The sequence below is a fragment of the Dendropsophus ebraccatus genome, chromosome 6, assembly GCF_027789765.1.
Source record: "Dendropsophus ebraccatus isolate aDenEbr1 chromosome 6, aDenEbr1.pat, whole genome shotgun sequence".
In the NCBI taxonomy this organism is placed as follows: Eukaryota; Metazoa; Chordata; class Amphibia; order Anura; family Hylidae; genus Dendropsophus; species Dendropsophus ebraccatus.
In genome coordinates, this window is record NC_091459.1 from 104,064,940 (window position 1) to 104,086,353 (window position 21,414).

Consider the following 21,414-nt stretch of genomic DNA (forward strand, 5'->3'; position numbering starts at 1 on the left):
AAATACCGTCACTCTCCTCCCTGCAGAACCCAACGTACAGTCCCATGCAAATACGATCACTCTCTCTCTCTTTAGCGTCCACAACACAATTCCATGTAAAAAAAACTAAACCTTACTCCCTATACAACACGCAGCCCCTTGTAAAACTCATTACCAGCATACAGTGCTATAGTAGCAGCATCCTCTCAGAAACAGTCCTATGTACAAATACTTACCATTCCCGTCCCATCCGCCATCTACCTAAACTCCTACCCATAATCACAGCTCCCTTCCATCACAGCCCAGGTACAGCCTGTCACTCCTGCTCCCCTGCAGCACACAGCCCCGCACACATGTAGCACGCTGCTTCCGCTTCCGGGCATGTGCCGCTCTATACGGTCCGAGCGCCCCGCCCCTTCCCGATGAGGCCCCGCCCCAACGTGTCACCTACAAGCGTCTCATTGTAGAGAGGACGGAAGGCTCAGCAGCGTGATGATGGTGAGCTATACTGATGTGCTGTGACGTGTAGTTCCTCTGCACAGGCTGTGCTCCCTATAATGTGGATATACAGCTCAAAGAACTTACTCTCCTCCGGGCTGTAGGTTACACTCATTGTTACAGCTGTATGCTTTACCAGAGCAGAGGAGACGGAGAACTGTGACCCCGACAGCAGCAGTCACAGCCCCTCCCCCATACCCCGACACCAGCAGTCACAGCCCCTCCCCCACACCCCGACACCAGCAGTCACAGCCCCTCCCCCACACCCCGACACCAGCAGTCACAGCCCCTCCCCCATACCCTGACACCAGCAGTCACAGCCCCTCCCCCCCATACCCCGACACCAGCAGTCACAGCCCCTCCCCCATACCCCGACACCAGCAGTCACAGCCCCTCCCCCATATACCCCGACACCAGGAGTCAGAGCCCCCCCCCATACCCCGACACCAGGAGTCAGAGCCCCCCCCCCCAAACCCCGACACCAGGAGTCACAGCCCCCCTCCCATACCCCGACACCAGCAGTCATAGCCCCCCCCATACCCCGACACCAGGAGTCACAGCCCCCCTCCCATACCCCGACACCAGCAGTCATAGCCCCCCCCATACCCCGACACCAGCAGTCACAGCCCCTCCCACATACCCCGACACCAGCAGTCACAGCCCCTTCATACCCAGACACCAGCAGTCACAGCCCCCTCCTACCCCGACACCAGCAGTCACAGCCCCCTCCTACCCCGACACCAGCAGTCACAGCCCCTTCATACCCAGACACCAGCAGTCACAGCCCCCTCCTACCCCGACACCAGCAGTCACAGCCCCTCCATACCCCGACACCAGCAGTCACAGCCCCCTCCATACCCCGACACCAGCAGTCACAGCCCCTCCCCCACACCCCGACACCAGCAGTCACAGCCCCTCCCCCATACCCTGACACCAGCAGTCACAGCCCCTCCCCCCCATACCCCGACACCAGCAGTCACAGCCCCTCCCCCATACCCCGACACCAGCAGTCACAGCCCCTCCCCCATATACCCCGACACCAGGAGTCAGAGCCCCCCCCCATACCCCGACACCAGGAGTCAGAGCCCCCCCCCCAAACCCCGACACCAGGAGTCACAGCCCCCCTCCCATACCCCGACACCAGCAGTCATAGCCCCCCCCATACCCCGACACCAGGAGTCACAGCCCCCCTCCCATACCCCGACACCAGCAGTCATAGCCCCCCCCATACCCCGACACCAGCAGTCACAGCCCCTCCCACATACCCCGACACCAGCAGTCACAGCCCCTTCATACCCAGACACCAGCAGTCACAGCCCCCTCCTACCCCGACACCAGCAGTCACAGCCCCCTCCTACCCCGACACCAGCAGTCACAGCCCCTTCATACCCAGACACCAGCAGTCACAGCCCCCTCCTACCCCGACACCAGCAGTCACAGCCCCTCCATACCCCGACACCAGCAGTCACAGCCCCCTCCATACCCCGACACCAGCAGTCACAGCCCCCTCCATACCCCGACACCAGCAGTCACAGCCCCTTCATACCCAGACACCAGCAGTCACAGCCCCCTCCTACCCCGACACCAGCAGTCACAGCCCCCTCCTACCCCGACACCAGCAGTCACAGCCCCTTCATACCCAGACACCAGCAGTCACAGCCCCCTCCTACCCCGACACCAGCAGTCACAGCCCCTCCATACCCCGACACCAGCAGTCACAGCCCCCCCCATACCCCGACACCAGCAGTCACAGCCCCCTCCATACCCCGACACCAGCAGTCACAGCCCCTTCATACCCAGACACCAGCAGTCACAGCCCCCTCCTACCCCGACACCAGCAGTCACAGCCCCCTCCTACCCCGACACCAGTAGTCACAGCCCCTCCATACCCCGACACCAGCAGTCACAGCCCCTCCATACCCCGACACCAGCAGTCACAGCCCCTCCATACCCCGACACCAGCAGTCACAGCCCCCTCCTACCCCGACACCAGCAGTCACAGCCTCTCCATACCCCGACACCAGCAGTCACAGCCCCTCCATAGCCCGACACCAGCAGTCACAGCCCCCTCCTACCCCGACACCAGCAGTCACAGCCCCCTCCATACCCCGACACTAGCAGTCACAGCCCCTCCATAGCCCGACACCAGCAGTCACAGCCCCCTCCTACCCCGACACCAGCAGTCACAGCCCCTCCATACCCCGACACCAGCAGTCACAGCCCCTCCATAGCCCGACACCAGCAGTCACAGCCCCCTCCTACCCCGACACCAGCAGTCACAGCCCCCTCCTACCCCGACACCAGCAGTCACAGCCCCTCCATAGCCCGACACCAGCAGTCACAGCCCCCCCATACCCCGACACCAGCAGTCACAGCCCCCCCCATACCCCGACACGAGGAGTCACAGCCCCTCCATACCCCGACACCAGCAGTCACAGCCCCCTCCATACCCCGACACCAGCAGTCATAGCCCCCTCCATACCCCGACACCAGGAGTCACAGCCCCTCCATACCCCGACACCAGGAGTCACAGCCCCTCCATACCCCGACACCAGCAGTCACAGCCCCCTCATACCCCGACACCAGCAGTCACAGCCCCCCCCATACCCCGACACCAGGAGTCACAGCCCCCCCCCCATACCCCGACACCAGCAGTCACAGCCCCCTCCATACCCCGACACCAGCAGTCATAGCCCCCTCCATACCCCGACACCAGGAGTCACAGCCCCTCCATACCCCGACACCAGGAGTCACAGCCCCTCCATACCCCGACACCAGCAGTCACAGCCCCCTCATACCCCGACACCAGCAGTCACAGCCCCTCCCCCAATACCCCGACACCAGCAGTCACAGCCCCCTCCTACCCCGACACCAGCAGTCACAGCCCCTCCATAGCCTGACACCAGCAGTCACAGCCCCCTCCATACCCCGACACCAGCAGTCACAGCCCCCCCATACCCCGACACCAGCAGTCACAGCCCCCCCCCATACCCCGACACCAGCAGTCACAGCCCCTCCATACCCCGACACCAGCAGTCACAGCCCCATCCTACCCCGACACCAGCAGTCACAGCCCCTCCATACCCCGACACCAGCAGTCACAGCCCCCTCCTACCCCGACACCAGCAGTCACAGCCCCTCCATACCCCGACACCAGCAGTCACAGCCCCTCCATACCCAGACACCAGGAGTCACAGCCTCCCCCAATACCCCGACACCAGCAGTCACAGCCTCCCCCAATACCCCGACACCAGCAGTCACAGCCCCCCCATACCCCGACACCAGCAGTCACAACCCCCCCATACCCCGACACCAGCAGTCACAGCCCCTCCATACCCCGACACCAGGAGTCACAGCCTCCCCCAATACCCCGACACCAGCAGTCACAGCCCCCCCATACCCCGACACCAGCAGTCACAGCCCCCCTATACCCCGACACCAGCAGTCACAGCCCCCTCATACCCCGACACCAGCAGTCACAGCCCCTCCATACCCCGACACCAGCAGTCACAGCCCCTCCATACCCTGACACCAGCAGTCACAGCCCCTCCATACCCAGACACCAGGAGTCACAGCCTCCCCCAATACCCCGACACCAGCAGTCACAGCCCCTCCATACCCCGACACCAGCAGTCACAGCCTCCTCCTACCCCGACACCAGCAGTCACAGCCCCCTCCTACCCCGACACCAGGAGTCACAGCCTCCCCCAATACCCCGACACCAGCAGTCACAGCCCCCCCATACCCCGACACCAGCAGTCACAGCCCCTCCATACCCCGACACCAGCAGTCACAGCGCCTCCATACCCCGACACCAGCAGTCACAGCCCCCCCATACCCCGACACCAGCAGTCACAGCCCCCCCATACCCCGACACCAGCAGTCACAGCCCCTCCATACCCTGACACCAGCAGTCACAGCCCCCTCCTACCCCGACACCAGCAGTCACAGCTTCCCCCTATACCCCGACACCAGCAGTCACAGCCTCCCCCAATCCCCCGACACCAGCAGTCACAGCCCCCCCATACCCCGACACCAGCAGTCACAGCCCCCCCATACCCCGACACCAGGAGTCACAGCCCCCTCCTACCCCGACACCAGGAGTCACAGCCTCCCCCAATACCCCAACACCAGCAGTCACAGCCTCCCCCAATACCCCGACACCAGCAGTCACAGCCCCCCCATACCCCGACACCAGCAGTCACAGCCCCTCCATACCCCGACACCAGCAGTCACAGCCCCTCCATACCCCGACACCAGCAGTCACAGCCCCCCCATACCCCGACACCAGCAGTCACAGCCCCCCCATACCCCGACACCAGCAGTCACAGCCCCTCCATACCCTGACACCAGCAGTCACAGCCCCCTCCTACCCCGACACCAGCAGTCACAGCTTCCCCCTATACCCCGACACCAGCAGTCACAGCCTCCCCCAATCCCCCGACACCAGCAGTCACAGCCCCCCCCATACCCCGACACCAGCAGTCACAGCCCCCCCATACCCCGACACCAGGAGTCACAGCCCCCTCCTACCCCGACACCAGGAGTCACAGCCTCCCCCAATACCCCAACACCAGCAGTCACAGCCTCCCCCAATACCCCGACACCAGCAGTCACAGCCCCCCCATACCCCGACACCAGCAGTCACAGCCCCTCCATACCCCGACACCAGCAGTCACAGCCCCTCCATACCCCGACACCAGCAGTCACAGCCCCCCCATACCCCGACACCAGCAGTCACAGCCCCCCCATACCCCGACACCAGCAGTCACAGCCCCTCCATACCCTGACACCAGCAGTCACAGCCCCCTCCTACCCCGACACCAGCAGTCACAGCTTCCCCCTATACCCCGACACCAGCAGTCACAGCCTCCCCCAATCCCCCGACACCAGCAGTCACAGCCCCCCCATACCCCGACACCAGCAGTCACAGCCCCTCCATACCCCGACACCAGGAGTCACAGCCCCCTCCTACCCCGACACCAGGAGTCACAGCCTCCCCCAATACCCCAACACCAGCAGTCACAGCCTCCCCCAATACCCCGACACCAGCAGTCACAGCCCCCTGCATACCACTTTTTTTGGGGTAATTATAAAACATTAGTGGATTATTATTATTATTATTAGTAGTAGTATTTTGTATGTGGCATCAGTTTTTTAAAACACTGTGATGCTTTCACAGGGGGCTGCCATGTTAAATATCATCTGTGTATGGTGTCATTTTACCACACAGACGCTATAGGGCACACACAGGGCATTGAAGTAAATGGACGGAGTCCGCCTGGTTCACTTACGCTGGCTTTCATAAGCTGTGTTATAGACATGTTCAAAGGCCTGCCCAGTACACAGCTGTGGGAGCGAGGCCGCGCCATTTTAGAGGAGCCTGCACCTTGTGGTCTGCTGTACGTTTAGCAGTCACTAGTATATTCAGTTTGTTAAACTAAATATATCACCAAAATGGCATGTGCATAACGTATTGGTGATTTGAGCATGCCTGTAATGAGCTGTGAATTATCAATGCCGCATGGATCGTACTGAGGGAAATGCTGATGGCATCCTTGGTGAGGAGTTTTCATAGTGACTATTCGGCTTTTGTAGGGTTCACCCTTGTGTTTTTTCCACTGTTCAGCGTGTATATCAGGAAAACTCCCAATGAATATACTATGCAATAAAAGAGCCTGTGGTGCCTCATTTAAGAGTCTCGAAACACAGGACTAGCCAGATATCCCTCCGGGAAGGACCCGGCCAAGGGGTGGCTCCTGTAGGGAAACCACCAAAACGCCATATTAAGTGGCCCTATAAGTCAGTGTAATGACAAGGAAAAAACCAAGGCCAGGTATCCATCCACAGATAGCTGTTTCGGGGTGTTGCCCCTCATCAGTGTGGAACAGGATTCTGGCTGTATTCTGTATATACTAAACATTCAGTTTGCTGTAATTAGGTATCCAGTTGTGTGGTAGACTACGCTACTTAAATCTAAAAAAATAAATTCTGTTCTACAATTCTCTAAATGACATCCAAGGGGCACCACTGGTTCAGCCTCCGAGGCATATTCTATGTCCAAGGGATTTACTCTTAGTTAAGTTTTATGCATATCTTAAAGACTTATTCCAGGAAAAATTTACTTTTTCCTTATCCACAGGATAGGGGAAAAGTAGGAGATCATGGGAGGTGGGTCCGACCTCTGTCCGACTCCACTCGGAGTCCCGCCTGTCTTAGTGTAATTTGTTTCGCGCCACCACTCTCTGCTCAAAGAATTGACATGTTTTACTCAGTGTGTACGGGCCCTAAGTGTAAGGGTGCAAAATTAAAGTGTAAGGAACTTAAAAATTTGTAAAAAAAGATATCAATTATATTCCGTGTTCTTTACTTCTGTGGGGGTGCAAGCTTTGGGTCCTCACATTATCTGTATCACATTGGTCTTACAATAAAATAAATGCCATGGTTACATTGCGTCTTTATTACATATTGATGCAAGCCAGGGTGTTACTTCCGGAAGTCTCTCTCTTTCTTTAGAATATCAAGCATCCCTGCAGCCGCCCCTGTGGATAAAGGCACCAGCAGGACCCACCATTTATTAGCAAGATACACAATTTTGATGCTGGTTCTTCAACACTATTGAGAATCACGTAAGTCATTTTCAGTTTTTTCAGGGGCTGTTCAGTGCTGCAAAAATACCTTAAAGTTGTATTCACACTTAGGTTTATTTTATAATGTTTGTTTCCCGCAGCCCTGACAGTATCCTCTTGCTTCATCATGTTCCTGACGGTGCCATATTTGATCCTGAGAAGATTGAGAGCCAGACATGAAGAGTTAAATGAAGAAGTCCGCTATGAGCCCCCGCCACGTCAGTACAGAGAAAGTGCCAATAATATTAACAGAAGACAGTTCTTAAGGCGGCGACGACGAAGGAGAATATTCCCTGTCAGAATAAATCTGTCTGAAATCGATGAGCATGACATTAAAGAACGTTACCGCCTTAACTCAGACGCCATAATGTCCTTATATGAACTCATCAAGAAAGACTTGATCTCTACTACGAAGAGAAGTAACGCTGTTCCTGGGATTGTGAAGCTACTCTGTGCTCTTCATTATTTCACCAGCGGCTCCTTACAGAGCACTGTGGCAGAAGCTGGAGGCATAACCCAAAGCACCTTCAGCCGTGCTCTTTCCGAAGTCATATCCGCCATTCTGAAACTTGCTGACCAATTCATAAAGTTTCCTAGTGACGCTGCTGGGATACATCTCATAAAGCAGGGGTTCCAGAGCATCGATGGGTTCCCAGATGTCCTGGGTGCTGTGGGCTGTACACATATAGCCATATCTCCACCCTCCGAGATGGAACAGATGTATCGGAACAAGAAGCACTATCACTCCATCAATGTGCAGATCATATGTGACTCAGACATGAGGATCTTGGACGTAGTTTCCCGGTTACCTGGATCAACACATGACTCTTCAGTCCTAAAGCAGTCTGGGATTCATGAAAGATTTGAGAACGGAGAATTGAGTGGCTATTTGTTGGGTGAGTATCTATGGACCTTTTGCTCAAGTAGTAATAAATAAAGATGAGCAAACTTGCCAAAAGTTCAGGTTTGCAGGAAACAGAAAGCTCAGCATTTAAATCCCACTGCCTGGAGAAGGTGGATGCAGCTCGAGGACTGCATGGAAAACATGGATACAGGCTTTTAGCAGGTTTACTTATCTGTAGTAATACAACATTTAGCAAAAGTTCTGTATTGAGCCGTATTGTATGGGCTCCACATTCATGACTGAATTACAAAAAATATCACGCCAAACTCAGCTGACTAAGTTAGTATTCTCCAAAACTTTCCTTTCATCACCAGTGCCACAACTGTCCACAGGTGTTGTGTGTGATATTACGGGGCAGCCGCATTAACCTAAAAGTGAAAAACAAAAACAGACTTCTGACGTGTTGATCGGATGGGGGTCCATTTGCTGATACCCGCACCGGTCTCTACAGTTTACCATGCAGTGATGAGCAAACGCAATTGGGCTCTGTGCTCACCTGAGAGATTCCCAGTGTTTTTAGGGATCGGTGGGATCTTGGCGCCCAGGCTGCCATCGGTCAAAGCTTTTGATGAGGTGCTATGACATGTCAGAAATTTTGAAAAATTTTAGGAACCTTTTAAAGGAGCCGAGCTGGAACACAAGACACAATCCATGGACACGTTTAGAGCTGTTTATGGAAGAAAGTAGCCATATTATTTTGATCCCGGACAAACCTTTTAAACAAGGACAGAGCTCCCAAACACACGTGTGTATACTGTATATTAAAGACCTTGTTTTAAACAATTGTTTAGCCCATTGCACTCTTCTCCTGTGATACTGGTAAGGGCTGTATTCACACTTGGTGCTTTTCCTTCTATGGTAGAATGCCATGTCTGCATACACATTATAATCCCTGCTAACTGCTGGTGAATGGGAACATTCTCGTTTACTTACAGAGGATGAAAACTTTTACAGAACTAATCCTGATAGGGATAGAATACTTCTGTAATTTGGCATATGTATGGAATGCCAAGATTTCTCTTAATCTTTAAATTCACTGTGGCCTCCATAAGGGGGGAAAGTTGTATCCTGTGCTGCTAAGTGTGATGTAATTGTATATTGTCACCTGTCTTTCAGGGGATGCAGAATATGGCGTGAAACCATGGCTGCTAACACCTTTTGAGAACCCGGCTACTGAGTCAGAAATTCGTTACAACTTATCGCACAATGCAACTTACTCTGTGGTGGAGCGAACTATTGATGTACTGAAAAGCCGCTTCCGCTGTTTGGACAATCCCAATGGGGTTCTCCTATATAACCCTGAAAAAGTCAGTAAAATTATTCTTGTGTGCTGTATAATACACAATATTGCGGTGGTAAAAAATATCGAGGTGGATCTTGCCCTGGATCTTAGACCTCCAATCAAGGACGAATCGATGGAGGATGATACAATGGAAGGCACGGAGCAGAGGGATAATGTGGTGTCAGAATACTTCTCAGGTGAGACTGGAGCTTCTCTATAGGGAGATTCAGCATCCAGGCTTCTTGGTACAGTTTGTGGGTGTGGTGTGTGAGTCAAATAAAGCTTTGGTCACAACTCTCCCACATATTAGGGAACTGTCCAGAGTTTCGATAGGCTGAGACCCCTACCAATCTTCTCTCTCCTTGTTGCTGGAGAACGGCCCCATATAATTTATCTTCTTCATTGAGATTGGGAGAGAAGCATTTAGCTTGAACGCTTCTCCCTCATTCTAGCGATTAGTGGTGGATTCTTTACGTAAACTCAACTGATCAAAACAATGTCTCTTATCGGTACCTTTGTATAAAATACATGGCAGTATGTAAAGGTGCTTTAGCTACCCAGTGGTGTTTTCTGTGTTGGCCATTTATCTGCATTGCCCTACAGCACCTACTGCCTGAGAAATGAAAGGCCGGTTGCACAAAGAGGGTTATGGCGGATTGCCAGAGGTTCCTGGGGTTGGACCTTAATTAATAATCAGATGTATAATCCAGTGCTGGGTTTTCAGCTCAGAACTGCAGTGTTATGGGGAATTTCTTTGACTGTAAGGCAATTCCTTTCAGTATAAAGCTTTGTTAACAGCACTTTTTTTTTTGCGTGTTTTAATATTTACAGCCGTAAATAAAGAACATGATCGCTATTTTTGGCTGTATTTTAACCTCCTGTATGTTGTGCTTTCACCCTAAAGGTTCTGACATGTAAGGGTGCGTGCACACTACGGAATGGCGACGGAAAACCCGTCAAGCATTTCGCAGCTCGCACCCGCTCGCAGACTGTGGCGGGCCCGCGCGTCTCCGTCCGTGTCATAGACTCTATTCTATGTGCGGGTGGATTCCGTCGTCTGTCCAAAGAATGAACCTGTGTGGGTGCCGGCTTCGGAATGTGCGACAGGTTTTCTGTCGCCTTTCCGTAGTGTGCACATACCCTAAGGTTTATATGTCTGATAATCCGACTCATCAATGCCAGTTTAAGAGAAGTTTCCAGTAGCTGTAGAGTTACCACAGTATAAATGTGGAGTAATTGTATATTTCTCTTACGTTCTAGGGTAAACTAGAGAGAATACCATACAGATCTCCACGGCTGCCGTCACCTGTAGCATGCATGGTCTCCGCCTCTGGCCTCTTTTCATTCCTTCTGTACTATTGAAGCTGTTTGTCACATTTAGCATTATTATGTCTACTGTACTTGGCTGTTCGTACTACAATGTCTGTGTTAATAAATATTTCTTTTTCTAGAACCTCTATGTTCCATTTTATTACAAAATTGTTAAATTCACAAAGTTGACCATTGAAAAGCAATGCACATATACGTAACACACATGCACCATCATGTGCTGTGTGTGTTATTTTATTTCTTGTTTTTATTAATACCGGATTATTGAATTGAATAGTGCAATATCCATAAATGAGGAAAACATAAAACATGCATTGTTAGGCTACATTCACACGTTGCGTGCATGGTCCATATCTACGGATGTTGTGCTACAGACTGGACTTTGGAACTCCCGGCATTATCAGCACACAGCGTGTCAGTACAGTATCGCAAAGATTTGGACTGTTTTTTGGAGCTTATAGCAATTTTAATGAATGATGATGCTGGGAGTCTGTTCTGTAGCACATCGTCTGTATATACAGGCCATGCACGGAACATGTAGCTGTAGCCTTACTGGCATGACCCTAAAGTATGGTCCATAAAATTCCTGTGATGTGACTGAATAAAGCTGTGTGCATGGGGCCCTATACCCTATGCATAATTTGCAAGACCTGGTTCAGAAGAAGGGCAGAGCTCCTCCTACATCTCACAGTGGTGCACTAGAGCTGGCTGGGAGGAAGGGCCACCTGGAACACCCAGGTCATAGAAAGTTATGAGAGTTGGACCAAAGTTATACTGGACATGTTGGGTTGGGTTACTTGTCTTATAAACCGTAACTATAGCATGTTTTACGTTAGGAGAAAAGTCTTCATTAAAAGGGAATATATTTGTTTTTCCTCACTGTCCAGAGCCAGATACTGATTTTTTATTATTTCTTTCTAATCTGTTTCTATCTTATTGTAAAATTTTAGATCATTATTATGGAAGCAGTCATCTTTCCTGAGCAGTAAAAACTGTACAATATGCCATACTATACTCTACAGCATATAAAAAAAAACTTACAGCGAGCCCTGTGGACATAGCCACAATAGACTGGCCCAGACCCTATTCATATGTATAGGGGAGGTTTCAAGGCATGTTCTGTAACCTTTGCAGCAGTCATTCTTTCCTGTCTTATCTATACACTGGCTTCACTAATCCTGATTGAGATAAGGCAGATATTAGTTAAGCTGGAATTACCCTTTTAAAATTAGGATAATGAAAATAGTGTATAGTCCTCAAGACCAGAAATGAGCCCTACTTCATACAGTAGATATAGATTTAATGTGATTCAATAAGCAGAACTTATAATAAACATGATTGTGTGATATAAAATATAGTAAAACCAACACATGGGGATACACAATGAATATCATAAAAATAGTAAATATTGCATAAAGGTATATTGCATAAAAGGAGGCGAGATAAGAAAAAAGAAGAGAAAAAAATATATAAATAAAATAAAAATTAAAAATAATAATAAAAAATAGTCTCTGTATATTGCGGTACCGCTAGGTGCTGGCCAGGTATATAGTTGTATTTCAAACTAGTATAATGTTAGACCCCTGGATTCATCTCTTATGAGCCACTGTTTCAAAAAGGCGCGATGTAGTTTGTGCTCGATCAGAACAAAATAAGTGATAAAAGATAGTTAAGTGATAGTCTGAGACTTTAATCCTTCCTCAGACTATCACTTAACTATCTTTTATCACTTATTTTGTTCTGATCGAGCACAAACTACATCGCGCCTTTTTGAAACAGTGGCTCATAAGAAATGAATCCAGGGGTCTAACATTATACTAGTTTGAAATACAACTATATACCTGGCCAGCACCTAGCGGTACCGCAATATACAGAGACTATTTTTTATTATTATTTTTTATTTTATTTATATATTTTTTTCTCTTCTTTTTTCTTATCTCGCCTCCTTTTATACAATATACCTTTATGCAATATTTACTATTTTTATGATATTCATTGTGTATCCCCATGTGTTGGTTTTACTGTTTTATATCACACAATCATGTTTATTATAAGTTCTGCTTATTGAATCACATTAAATCTATATCTACTGTATGAAGTAGGGCTGATTTCTGGTCTTGAGGACTATACACTATTTTCATTATCCTATTTCTTACTTGCCCCTTTCTAGGTTAGGGCATTTTTAGTTTAACCTCGGCCAGAACCAGTTCTTCGATTGTGAGCTGCACCTGTACATTCTTTATATTTATCCCTTTTAAAATTAGGCCTAGTGGGCAGAATAAAAACTGCAAGATATCCGTATTATTTTTACTTGAAGACGGTAAAGTAGAAACAAAAGATTAAAAAAAAATTCTGGGGAGGATGAATGAAGTAACATGCTCTTACCTCCTCCACTTAAGCGCTGATGCCGGACACTTCTGGGTCTGAGTGGGAACTTGGGACATGATTTGTCGTGCCCACTCAGGCAGTCAGCAGCCAAGGCAGAACCCTGTTACAGCCACTAACTGGCTGAGCAGCCCTGACATGTCACGTCCTGGGTCTCCTCTCTAACCAGGAAGCACCCGTGACCCGGGGGACTGGAGCGGCAGTACGCAGCATCGGTGCTAGAGCCAGGGAGGTGAGAGCCTGTTATTTCTTTTAGCCTTCCCGTCACTTTTACAAAAAATTGCCCGGAGTTGTCCTTTAAGCGTATGTATGCCAGTTTAGTCACTTGAATAGGCTAAGGAGCAATATTAGACACCACCCATGGAAGAGAGTGTCGTGGTTTCTGAGCAAAAACAAACAAGTTAAATCTTTTTGCATAACTTTATATGTGTTTGGTCCTGAATGACAAGTTTGTCTATTTATGCTAAGATATGGTAAGTTTTTTATGTAGGTAATATAGCACTACATGAATATAGAGATTTATCCTTCAGGACGCTAGGAAAGCTGGACCATCAGCCACAAGGGACTAGTCGGGCAAATACTATTTCCTATTGCATTGATTGAGAATTCTGATAAGCTGTAAAGTCCATTGTTAGCCCCATAATACATTGTTATTGTTGTTATACTTCCCCTCCAGGTGCATTACTCTCACCAGAGACTCTGTTTGTGTCTGTGTCCAAGTGACTGTAATGTTTACAGGAAAAACAAGTAATAAAAAAGTTTATATCTTGACAAGATTCCAGATTTGTTGGAATTTTTCCAAATGTTGATAATTTTTCCAAATACGCCAAGTGTATGGGTACATGGATGCCATTCCGGCTGGTAAACAGTCATTGTATTGCCTCTCTTCCATTCATTGGATTAGGACTTCTATAGTCCAGCACACATCGCACTGTGGATCACTGTCTCCTGAAACCCATGATTGTATGTGACACTAACCCTCAACTGAACCATAAAGACTATATATAATATAAGAAGGCTCCCATAGTAAACAAAGCTCTCCCACAATGTTTTTATTTTGTTGCAAGGCCTCCCCCACCATTCCCGAGCAATAGGAATCTTACTATTCAGTTGTCTAGCCGCACTTTTCCCTGATTCCCTCAATAATAATCCAAATTTTTATTTGGTTTAAGAGCATTGCTTTGGTTTAAGAGCTCCCTGTACTGGGTGGGAGGGGAAGTTGGGGAGGGGCATGGTCTGCATAGCAGGGTCTACAGCACTGTACTCTGACCCAGGTCTGACTTCAGGCTGGGGCTTACATCAGGGGACAGGACTGTAGAGGTAATCTCTTCATAGCTGTAACCCCTCTCTCCCCGGACAGAGAGTGCTGCATGTATGTGCCCACATCTGCCCTGCTCCTTCCTTCATGCTCCCTGCAGTCTCTGTCAGTCCTTGTGTTTCCCATCCTCTCCATTACTGTACAGTAACCTATAATGTGACATATTCTGCTGTTTCTGAATGTTTGTTTCATCTGTTTTACATGTTGTTCAGCATAAAAAAAAATATTATTTTTGGGGTGTGGAACCAAATGTCTGCAATTATTTCTTATGGTAAAATTTGCTTTGGTTTAAGAGTGGATTTGGAATACAAGCGCAGCCCCAGAACGAATTATGCTTGTAATCCAAGGCACCACTGTAATGTGTTCTGTGCCTTACACAGCAGATATCAGATGAAATGCAGATATGTCTGCCCCCCATCCTCCCCCCCCCCCTCCCAAAAAAAAAAAAAAAAAAAAAAAAAATGATCGTGCATCTAAAATGCAACATACCTGATCTCATAGTTTGTCTCTCCGCAATGGAAATTGCAGTTTTGCAACAGCTGGAGGAATACATATTCTACATTATATCCTGGACAAAGTAAAGAGTTCTGTTTGATTGCAATTGTGTGGTCCTTTATACAGACAAGTAGACATTTCATTGAGCAGATGGCTGACTATTGTAGCCTTATTGCTCAGTTTTCTAGTATTGTACCATTAGCAGGATTCTAGGCGTTTTATCCACCACCTGACTTGTGACCTGTCTTATGACCTTTGTAGGTATCCCTGTGTCTCAGACACTTCATTGCCTTCAGTCGGAGCAGTCTGTGTTTGAGGAGCGTGTCCAGTGTTAATAATGCCACACAGGCCCTTCTCGAGCTTGGTTTCTCTGAGGAGCAAGCTGAAAAGATCCAGAGCATGAGATGCCCTCCACACAAGACGCCCAACATCAAGGAGCTATGTCTTATTGGTCTCGGTCACAGAACAGTACTGAAAATACTGGAAGAAAGACCAGAGCTTCTAAAAATGACAGTCAAGGAACTGAAGGATAGGGTAGACACTCTGAGAACCCTTGGCCTGGGAGAAGGTAAGGAGTCCTATTTATAAGGTACAGGATACAATTTTCTTAAAAGGGTATTCCAGCCAAAAGTGTTCATCCTAAGCTTGTTGGCTTAACTTTGGTCCTTTTTATATGGGCCAAATATTGGGTGAATGAGCGTTCCTAGGATAGCAGTTAGTGCCTGGAGACACATGGTACTTTTCATATAGCCATGCTTCCAGAATGTAGACAGGGTTTTTATTTTCTGTTACAAACATTCAAAGAGGCTTTTCCAGGCATCTGAATAGCAGCAAGCTGTAAGGTCTCCTATCTCTTCCCCCCAGGGTCAGGGTCAGGTATGGGAGAGGGTAGGAGGTGTTACAGCTTGCTGCACTTCAGGAATTTGGGACCACCTCCTTGACCCTTTGTACTAAAAAAGTAAAAGAATTTTTCTGTGTTATGGAAGCACAGACAAATATATGAAAGGTTTTATGTGTCTCCTTGTTCTAACAGCTATCTAACAGTGTCAGCAGTTTGATACATGTAGTTGACAGATACCCTTTAAATTTGCTGCATCTGTCTTCCCTTTAATGTAGATCTTAGGTAAAAGTAGGTAAGATCACTGCTGTTATTGTCAGGGAAATGCAGGATATATATACATCATGGTGATTTTAGTGTAAACTGAATATTACAAGATAAGACACCCTGTATCTAAATCCTTTTTTTCTTTTCTTAAGGGAGACACTTTAGTTTTCATTCAACTATATGTATATATACCGACTATATTTAAGGCAAAACGTTGGCTTTACATTGTAGAATGCTCATTAGGCTGACTGCTATCTCTTCCTATCCCATCATTCACATGCATGCTTGGCTGAGTGTGCATGTATTCTGAAAACCACTGCCAGGCACTTTTGACAAAGACTTATCTCTCCAAGAACAGAGGGACCGGCCATTTTTAAATCCAACATTTCCAAGCATTTTGCTACCCCAACATCTGCCAATTGAGTCCCGCATACATTAGATGGTGGCCAATCTTTCAGAAATTTTGTTTGACAAAACACAACAATCACGGAACTCAGGGAGAACAGCAAAAAAATCCAATGGAGTACTCATTTACGAGTCTCCACTGATTACCCCCTACAAAATTTGAATATGCAAAGAAGGGGTCCGTGGAGTCTCAGTTACGAGTCTTAAAACACGGGAATAGCCAGATATCCCTCTCTCCAGAGAAGGAAGCCCGTTGCCAAGGGGTGCCTCCTAGTGGGGAGAGCACCAAACCACCCGGATACGCAGTCCCTCAGGTCCTCACTCTGTTGCGAGCTTTGGGACCTAAATAGGGAAACACCAGGGTGGCCCCTGTAAGTCAAAGTCTAACTCTGTGGCGAGTATAACGACATATAAGACAAGGGTCACCAAGGCTAGGCATCCATCCACAGACTGCATGTTCAGGGTATTTGCCCCTCGTCAGTGTGGAGTAGGATTCTAGCTACCGGGGGCAATGAAAAATAGACCAACAAGACACAACAATCACTGAACTCAGGGAGAACAGCGAAAAAATCCAATGGAGTACTCATTTACGAGTCTCCACTGATTGCCCCCTACAAAATTTGAATATGCAAAGAAGGGGTCCATGGAGTCTCAGTTATGAGTCTCAAAACACGGGAATAGCCAGATATCCCTCTCTCCAGAGAAGGAAGCCCATTGCCAAGGGGTGCCTCCTAGTGGGGAGAGCACCAAACCACAGGGGTCACCCTGGTGTTTCCCTATTTAGGTCCCAAAGCTCACAACAGAGTGAGGACCTGAGGGACTACGTATCCGGGTGGTTTGGTGCTCTCCCGACTAGGAGGCACCCCTTGGCAACGGGCTTCCTTCTCTGGAGAGAGGGATATCTGGCTATTCCCTTGTTTTGAGACTCGTAACTGAGGCTCTACAGACCCTTTCTTTGCATATTCAAATTTTGTAGGGGGCAATCAGTGGAGACTCGTAAATGAGTACTCCATTGGATTTTTTCGCTGTTCTCCCTGAGTTCAGTGATTGTTGTGTTTTGTTGGTCTATTTTTCATTGCCCCCGGTAGCTAGAATCCTACTCCACACTGACGAGGGGCAAATACCCTGAAACTGCAGTCTGTGGATGGATGCCTAGCCTTGGTAACCCTTGTCTTATGTCATTATACTCGCCACAGAGTAAGACTTTGACTCACAGGGGCCACCCTGGTGTTTCCCTATTTAGGTCCCATAGCTCGCAACAGAGTGAGGACCTGAGGGACTACGTATCAGGGTGGTTTGGTGCTCTCCCCACTAGGAGGCACCCCTTGGCAACGGGCTTCCTTTTCTGGAGAGAGGGATATCTGGCTATTCCCGTGTTTTGAGACTCGTAACTGAGACTCCACGGACCCCTTCTTTAGAAATTTAGTTTGTCCAGCTTTAATATGTATGGCCAGCTATAGATTTTAAAATGTTTGCTTTTGGATAGTATTGTCCTATGTTTTTTCTTTAACTTCCTGATCCATTTCTGTATAGGTTCTCTTCAGAATTCTGTGTCGAGATGCCCAGGACTTCTGTCAGTGCCACGCTTCCGTCTACTAGCTGCAACACAATGCCTCAAGAGTCAGTGTCATTTCACATCACAGCAAGTACTGAAAATCCTAAACACTGTTCCTGAGACTTTTACCCAGGATCCCAGCCATCTACAAGACGTGTTTCAGGTGAACGGATGCTCATGAAATATTACTGCAAAGGATATGTACATCTCTGCTAACATTGTCTTTACTGACCCAGAGCATACAAACCCTGTGTAGTATGTGATCTTACTCTCCAGTACTTTACTTCCCTTTTGTGTCTACATTTCTTATGCAGACGTATGAAATCTCATACTCAGTGTGTACTACCTTAGGTCTTATTCACACGTCCTGCAAAGTTGTTCGGATCAACTTAGTGTCCATTGATTACTATTGTGCTATTCACACATTCCAATTTTTCACAGATCTGCCATCCATTTCGTGAAAAAATAGGAAATGTCTGTGAAAAACACAGATCAAATATGGGCAAGTTAGTTAATTTTTTTATACCAGTTCTGATTTATTAACTAGAGCTGTTCTGTGGTTGTGGATGCCCTACAGATGGAATTACAGACCTTTTTTCACAAAGCACTAAGCACAAAGTAAAAATAGCAGACCTGAAAAAGGAAATATTTAAAGTGTCACTGTCGTTTTTTTTGTTTTTTTTTGCAGAAATCAATTGTCCAGGCGATTTTAAGAAACTTTGTAATTGGGTTTATTAGGCAAATATGCCATTATCTGCATTCAAAAAGACTTTTCCCAGGTGTCCCCTCACCCTCCAGTCTCTCATTCACTGCTCATTAACAGGAAAACATGTCTTGTTCCATCAGACACAACACTGTCTGTTCTACGGAGAGGGGAGGGGGAAGGAAGAAGGTGGGAGATTAGTCGGCAACAGAGAGCAGAGAACAAAGGATTACCCAGCGGGAGCAGTGTGAAAGCCTCTAATTAGAGGTCAGAGAGGTCAGTGCTGACATCAGAGGAGATAGCCCAGTGATGTAGCTGTAAATTAACTCTTTGTTGTCCTGTTTTTGGGCCTCATCTCCCTCCACCCCTCCCCTCTCCATAGAGAACAATGAAGACAGGGGGGAGAGCTTCAAACTGCTTTCTCATGATAAAAATACATTTTTTTGGCTAATAAACCCAATTACAAGGTTTCTTAAAATCGCCTGTACTATTGATTTCTACACTTTAGGTGGATACTACTGAAACTGTTGATCATCATCCCGGCAGTAGATTACCCTCTGGCTGTAAGCAGACCATATGGCCCCCAACATGACTATTTTTTTCTGTAGCTTTCATGCTGCCATGTTTCTTTTTCAACCAGTTAGGCACTGACGGGCACTAGTAGCTGCTTATTTATCTATTTTAGTTAAAGAAGACTACCCTAGTTAAGAGGGAAAAAAAAGCTGTCTGGATGTGCTGTATGTTGCATATACACTGGGTTTCAGGTGATAATGCAAAAAAATATAACAACCATAGTGAGATGCATCTTTGCTAAACAATCTACTCATGTTTTTACTCCTAGTACGTATATTTTCGCATGGGTGGGAATCACAGAGAAATGGTTTCTTCTCAAGTTTTCCAAACATCAATTGACGAGATCAAAGTTCGTCACCAGTTCTTGGAACGTCTCGGTAAGTTCCGGCCCCCTGACAAGAAAAGAGTGTGTCCTCCTTCCAATCCCAAATTAAAGGAAGTCATCCAGTTCTCAGAGGACGACTTCCTATCCCATGTAGCACGTTCCTCAACTGAAGAATTCAACACTTTCCGTAAAATCCTGGAGCGAGAGGAGCGTGAAGGTGAAAAGAGCATGGAAGACCTGGAAGATGAGCTAAGTAATGATGAGGATGATGACAAGCAAGATTCAGACAGTGAAGATGACTCTGATGGGGAAGATTACAAAGAGAATGTTCATAGGGAGAAATCAAATCACCATCATAAGAAAAAATAGAATTATGACTGTAATTTTTTCTGTAACTTTTGTAATCATCCTCCTCAATATTTTCTAAGCTTTTCTTTAAAAAACAAAAACAAAAAAACATTTGTTTTAAATAAACATCACAGATTCTTCCATTCCATTAGTTGATTGTGTGTGGTCTGCTCACCAGGAAGACTTGGTATGTGATAGTCAAGTATTACTTTGAGGTTGGTTGGCCCGTGCAGACTTTTTGTATCTTTGTAAACCGGATAAGATAAAAAATTATATATCTTAGCATAAATAGGTGATACTTACTTTTAGCAGACTTTTTTTTGTGTGAAGTCAACACACCCCTGGTAAAATGGCAGGCTTTTTTTTTATGGAAAAAAAAAAAAATAGTTGACCAGAACTTTTGTCGCCTTTAGTGTCACTTATAATCTGTAAATATCTATTGAAAAACAAACTGAAATCTTTTAGGGTGGAAAAATAAAAAAAATAAATGTGTTTGCTGCCAGAGAAACAGGAATGCATGTTGTTGCTTTCTGGCAGCAGATGCGTGGTGAGGGTGACAAGGTAGGCCGCAGTTGCAATTGCTGACCGCACCTGCACCGCAGTTAGATATAGGGGCACATGTTGCAGATGTTAGCAGAGCTTGGCACTGTAAGCTGGGCCCTGCCTGTCAATATACAAAATGATGGTGATTCAGCACACAGAAGTTGCGGGCATAGGGCACAACAGGCTAATAAAGGGCAACTATAATGTTTAGCAGGTGGCACGAGAGTTTCTAAAAAAACTGCCGTTGTGCTCCTGCTCCGCAGCAGGCAGGCGCCAGATACGAATTCCTTCCAGCAGCACAGTTGACTGCAATGCTATCAATTGTGCTGCTGGAAGGAATCCGTATCCAGTGTGTGCCTGCATCAGGAGCATGGCTGGAGCGCACAGCTGTTTTTTTTTTTACAGCGTATTCTGACGACTGTTATAGGTGCCATTTAAGATACTAGTGAAAAAAAGTCAAAGGCAAATGTCACAAATATATTGACCATTGGTAAAGGAAGGAAGAAGTCTCCTTAAAGGGGTTGTCCAGCGAAAATCTTTTTCGTGTCAGAAACTTATATAGATTTGTAATTTACTTCTATTAAAAAATCTCAAGTCTTCCCATACTTATTAGCTGCTATATGTCATGCAGGAAATGTTGTTTTATTTTCAGTCTGACACAGCGCTCTCTGCTGAAATCTCTGGCTGAGACGAGAACTGTCCAGAGCAGGAGAGGTTTTCTATGTGGATTCATAGAAAACCGAGACAAAGTTCCTGTCTCGGCCAGAGATGTCAGCAGAGAGCACTGTGTCAGACTGAAAATAAAACAACTTTTCCTGCAGGACACACAGCAGCTAATAAGTATGGGAAGACTTGAGATTTTTTAATATAAGAAAGTTATATAGGTTTGTAATTTACTTCTATCAGTTGATTTGAAAGAAACATTATTTAAGACCTTTTGTTCTCATACCAAGAGATTTCCATCTTTATGTGTAGCATACGTTATAATAAGCTTACCACCTAGAACCGGTATGGGGAACCTTCGTCCCTCCAGCTTTT

At 47.3% G+C, this 21,414-nt stretch overlaps 1 protein-coding gene across 2 annotated transcripts; it reads left to right on the plus strand.

Annotated features, from left to right (window-relative positions):
- The first annotated feature begins 394 nt into the window (after nt 1-394).
- Nucleotides 395-19,992, plus strand: MTERF4 (mitochondrial transcription termination factor 4). Of its 2 annotated transcripts, XM_069975478.1 has the most exons (5): nt 395-477; nt 6,994-7,106; nt 7,208-8,002; nt 9,127-9,489; nt 10,553-10,745. In XM_069975478.1, exons 3-5 carry the CDS (start codon nt 7,234-7,236, stop codon nt 10,555-10,557), a joined length of 1,137 nt encoding a protein of 378 aa, XP_069831579.1. In that variant the 5' UTR covers nt 395-477; nt 6,994-7,106; nt 7,208-7,233; the 3' UTR covers nt 10,558-10,745. The 2 variants fall into 2 exon arrangements, with proteins under 2 accessions (XP_069831579.1, XP_069831580.1); XM_069975479.1 differs by lacking the exons at nt 6,994-7,106; nt 7,208-8,002; nt 9,127-9,489; nt 10,553-10,745 and adding exons at nt 15,081-15,387; nt 17,863-18,047; nt 19,429-19,992 and having other exon boundaries at nt 407-477.
- The last annotated feature ends 1,422 nt before the right edge of the window (nt 19,993-21,414 follow it).